A 4529-nucleotide genomic window follows, 5' to 3' on the forward strand; every position below is an offset into this window, starting at 1 on the left:
TGTGTGTGTGTGTGTGTGTGTGTGTGTGTGTGTGTGTGTGTGTATACATATGTATGCATGCACACATGCACACACACACACACATACGCACATCATTCCTCTTTCCATAGGTCATTTTCCTTTCCAAAATTCACCACAAAACAATAGAGTCTCATATTGAATATTTCAACACTGAGTTAATGTGCCATTTAACCCATGAACAAAATATCAAAGAGTGTCAGCTATTTTCATTGACTCCGTCACTTATTACAAACCTCGTGTGTGGAGGGGAGGCACAGTTAACCTTGGTTTTGATTACTGTTCATGAGTTCAAGCTTTGTTGGAAGCACTGCAAACCATCTAAACACTGTTTACTTCATTTCTTATTAATTGAGAAAGTGAAATATATAAATACACACACACATACATACATACACGCTAAACATCAATAAAGCACTTGAAAAAGGAATAAAATGGTAATAATACTGTTCCTTATTCTGGCAAAAGGACAGGAATTTGGAGGAAAAGAACAGTCAATTAAAATAAGTCCAGTTCCAGATTGGTATTGTATTTTATTGACTTTGCCAGAAGGGTGAAAGGCAAAGTTGGCATTGGCAGAGTTTGAACTCAGAAAGTAAATGAAAAAAATTTGGTTTTTTTCTTTTTTTTTTTTTTTTGAAACTTTAATGATTCTACTTGTATTATTCTAAAACAATAAATAAAATAAAAATTCGTTATTAGCAACAGAATTAGTATTGGTTCAGAATAGCATTTTCTGGTTTTTGATAATGTATTCTACATTAGCCCCTGCCCTGGCAACTTTTTGGGAGAAAACATTCCATTTTCGGACGAATTTTCTTATTGCTTTTGTTTATGGTTGCATCTCTCATCTGATGTATCCAAGTGTCTAATAGAAGGTTCCTACTCATTGTCATCATCTGAGCTCGACATCTGGGCGTAATTTGTAAAAAAAATAAAAATAAATGCCAAGAATTGACATATAAACTTGTCTGTGGCTGTTCTTAAAATTATGTTTTGAACGAGTTTACTCGTCACACTCTGAAAAAGACAAATTGGGTGAAGACAACCTTAACTCGTCTTTGTTGGGTTAGGGGTTAAGTGAGACAAACACAACGCTAACCTGAACCACTTTGCTTCCTCTGCTAATTAAGAAATTTTACTCAGCCTGCCATTTATTTACAACACCAGTGATTGATTAATCACTGTTTTTCAATATCAGTAGATGCTACATTTCTCTAAGAATGTGGCTAATACTTGCTACTGATGACATGCAATGTTGCAGAAATCCCAGGTTTAGCAATTCCACTACCACTGTGGGATGCTTTTCATCTGCTACTGATTCAATTATGGGCTTTTTAGCACTATATGCATACAAGAGAAGCTTTCTCAAATCGAGTTCTACAGTTTTGTGGCTTTTGATGGTATACCCTTGTTAGATAAGATGTATAGATTGCTAAATAAAATAAGATATAAATAATTCCTATAGTCCATTTTTTGTTTTATAGTGCATTGTTATACCATTCTAAACTTTTTATTCTTTAATTAAATATAGTGTAATAGAATCAATGCTCTGGATATTATCAAAATTTTCTAGTAAAACAAGTACATAACTGCTACTTTCATTTGTCTATAATCCTTACCATGCATGTCCGGCCCAGTTAAGAGTACCCCTGATGTGTCATGTGATATGAAATGCTTGAGAAGACCTGTTGAGTCAAGTAAAACCAATATGATAGCTGTGGTCATTGCCCCGTTACTGGCTCCCATGCCGGTGGCATGTAAAAAGCACCATCCAAACGTGGTCAATGACAGGTCCGCTTGACTGACTCCCGTGCCTGTGACACATAAAAAGCATCGACCGAACATGACTGATGCCAGTACCCCGACTGGCTCTCGTGCCAGTGGCCCGTAAAAAGCACCAACTGAACGTGGCCGATGCCAGTACCCACTGACTGGCCCCTATAAAAAGCACTATCCAAATTTGATCAATGCCAGGTCCACCTGACTGGCTCCTGTACCAGTGGCACATAAAAAGCACCCACTACACTCTTGGAGTGGTTGGCATTAGGAAGGGCATCCAGCTGTAGAAACACTGCCAGGTCAGATTGGAGCCGGTGCAGCCACTGGCTCTCCAGACCTCAGTCAAACTGTCCAACCCATGCCAGCATGGAAAACGGTCATTAAATGATGATGATGATGATTCCAAAGCAAGAGACACACTAACCACAGAGAAGGAATTGTTTGTTGCCTTTCTCACTATATTTCTATTAATTTTGAAAATAATGAAAATTTTCCTAAAATGGAACTTGTCGTTATTAAGTTAGTGCTTAGAACATCTGTTAATATGGAAATTTGATAGAAGGTTTAAACGTAGAGGAAGTTTGTTTCATAGAAGCAGGAGTGGCTTCAGGTAGGTTCAGATCAAAAGAGTTAAAGGAAGTTGAATCAGGTACAAACTATTTTTCTCATAAATTACTGCAAATACTTTTGGAATGTCCAGAAAAACAGGTTGGGGCAAATCCTCTCTTTGCTTTTATTTATGTCACTGGTTGAGGCCATACTGGAGCACCACTTTTCAGAATGATTGGATTTCTTTGCTGGTGAAGTAGTGGAGCTGGTCTTTTTTGTGCCTCTTGCCATGATATGGGTTTATCTGGGATTTCAGATAAAAATTTGTCCAAACATTCTTTGAAGATTTCCACACCTACACCTCATAAATCTCTGAGTTTTTTTGACAGAATGTTAAATAGCTTTGGATCCCTGAAACCCAAGCTGCATCTCTGGATAATTTCTTTTAAAAAGTAATCCAAAAACTTATTACTTCTACTGTTTTTTCTTCAGATAATTCAGATGATCTTCCTGCTGAAGAAATTAGTTCTAAAAAATTTGGAATAGACAATTATTTCCTTCTCCTCCACCACTCTGCTCTCCATCATCATCATCATTAATTCTCTGACTTTGCAACCACAGAGTTTTGGGTTCAGGCCCACTGTGCTGCACCTTGGGCAAATGCCTTCTACTATAGCTGTGGGCCAACCAAGGCCTTGTGAGTGAATCTGGTAGCTGGAAACTCTGCCAAAGCTCATCATGTGTGCGTGTGTGAGTGTGTGCATAGAAGGTTGTCTGTGTTTCCAACCACCATCGCTTAACAACTGGTGTTATTTCGTTTACGTCCTTGTAACTTGGAAATTTTTCTGTTACTCTCACATATTAACACCTCTTTCACTTTTCTGCTTAATTTCCAGCCCCTCTTCCTCTCAAATATGTAGCAAAGTGACAGTTTTAGCAGAAGACTTGATTAAAACTAAAACTGTTAGCCATTATGTCATAATCAGCAGATTATGACATAACAACTAGCTTTAATTGAAGCAGGAAGTTTGTGAATTCAAATTAGGATCATGACCAAATATAATTTTTCCTTTACCAGAAATTGGCAACAGATCATGTTTTCATCAATAACGCCACAGAAAAAGCTGACTTACCACATGCACACATTTTGATCTGGTTTAGAAATATGATTAACTTCAAATCAAATTGATTTCATCAGGTGCTTTCAGACCCACATTGAACGAAAGAGCTCTTAAGTATCATTCAAAACCAGTTGGTCCATAGTTCCAGTGGTGCTCTCAAAAAGAAATCACCTGGCAGGGAAAGCAATAAATTCATTAAATGGTTTCGAAGACCATTTGTCAATGAGGCTGAGACGGGTGAAGATGCTTATTGCTCTTACAAATGAAGAGCATCAGGAGAGCACATTGTCCAACTACAAAATTCGGTTGGGTAACATGGAATTCATAAGAGATTCATAGTTCCTTACAGCCCACAACTGAACAAGACACATCAAGTTCAGTAATTCAAAAACCAAATCTTATCAAATATGCCTGCAAATACGCAGATCAAAGGATCTGACGTTAGTGTTTTGCTCTACCACAAGAAATTTACCCAACTCCAGCAAGGACAATGCATCACCAGCAACGAGGTTTTCTAGTCCTATGTTTCCTTTCTCATTCATGAAGGTATCTTAACATCAATCATCTGCTGTCCAACCGGTCGACAGGTTCACTTCATACAGGCAACCACTGCAAAGCAAACACGAAGTCCAAAGGATGCAATGCTTATAACTTTTCCCCAACTGCGTCAAGTAGGATCCCTTATAAAACATAGAACAAGTAACGTAGTCAAAAAATGTCAAGTACCTCTACTGGAGGCCATCATAATAAAAGTTGTGATGGTGCAATTGGAAGAGAGTAATGTTGGTACGTATGGTCAACATGAATGTTTTATTTTATGGCTTTTCTCTGGAGTAAACGATATAGCCATTAGTATCCCTCTGCATACCAGCCTGTATATATCCAATGCACATACATACATACATAAATATATATATATAGCAGTTAATGAAGTTTTATCATCTTCAATACAAAATAGAATGACTATACATGTATGCATAATACACACACACACACACATATATATATATATATATATATATTTATATATATATATATATATATATATACACACACACA

The 4529-nt window shown here is 37.1% G+C and overlaps 2 protein-coding genes across 2 annotated transcripts in view; one reads left to right on the forward strand and one right to left on the reverse strand.

Annotated features, from left to right (window-relative positions):
• LOC106870688 (protein ecdysoneless homolog) overlaps positions 1–4529 on the reverse strand; it is a 37577-nt gene that overhangs the window by 30526 nt on the left and 2522 nt on the right. The window lies entirely within an intron of this gene.
• Positions 4236–4529, forward strand: part of LOC106870689 (ragulator complex protein LAMTOR2) — a 16816-nt gene continuing 16522 nt past the window's right edge. Inside the window, exon 1 of the mRNA XM_014916848.2 lies at positions 4236–4256. Coding sequence (XP_014772334.1) covers positions 4251–4256 — 6 coding nt within the window. The 5' untranslated portion in view covers positions 4236–4250. The remainder of the gene's footprint in view (positions 4257–4529) is intronic.

The sequence above is a fragment of the Octopus bimaculoides genome, chromosome 17 (assembly GCF_001194135.2).
Source record: "Octopus bimaculoides isolate UCB-OBI-ISO-001 chromosome 17, ASM119413v2, whole genome shotgun sequence".
NCBI lineage: Eukaryota > Metazoa > Mollusca > Cephalopoda > Octopoda > Octopodidae > Octopus > Octopus bimaculoides.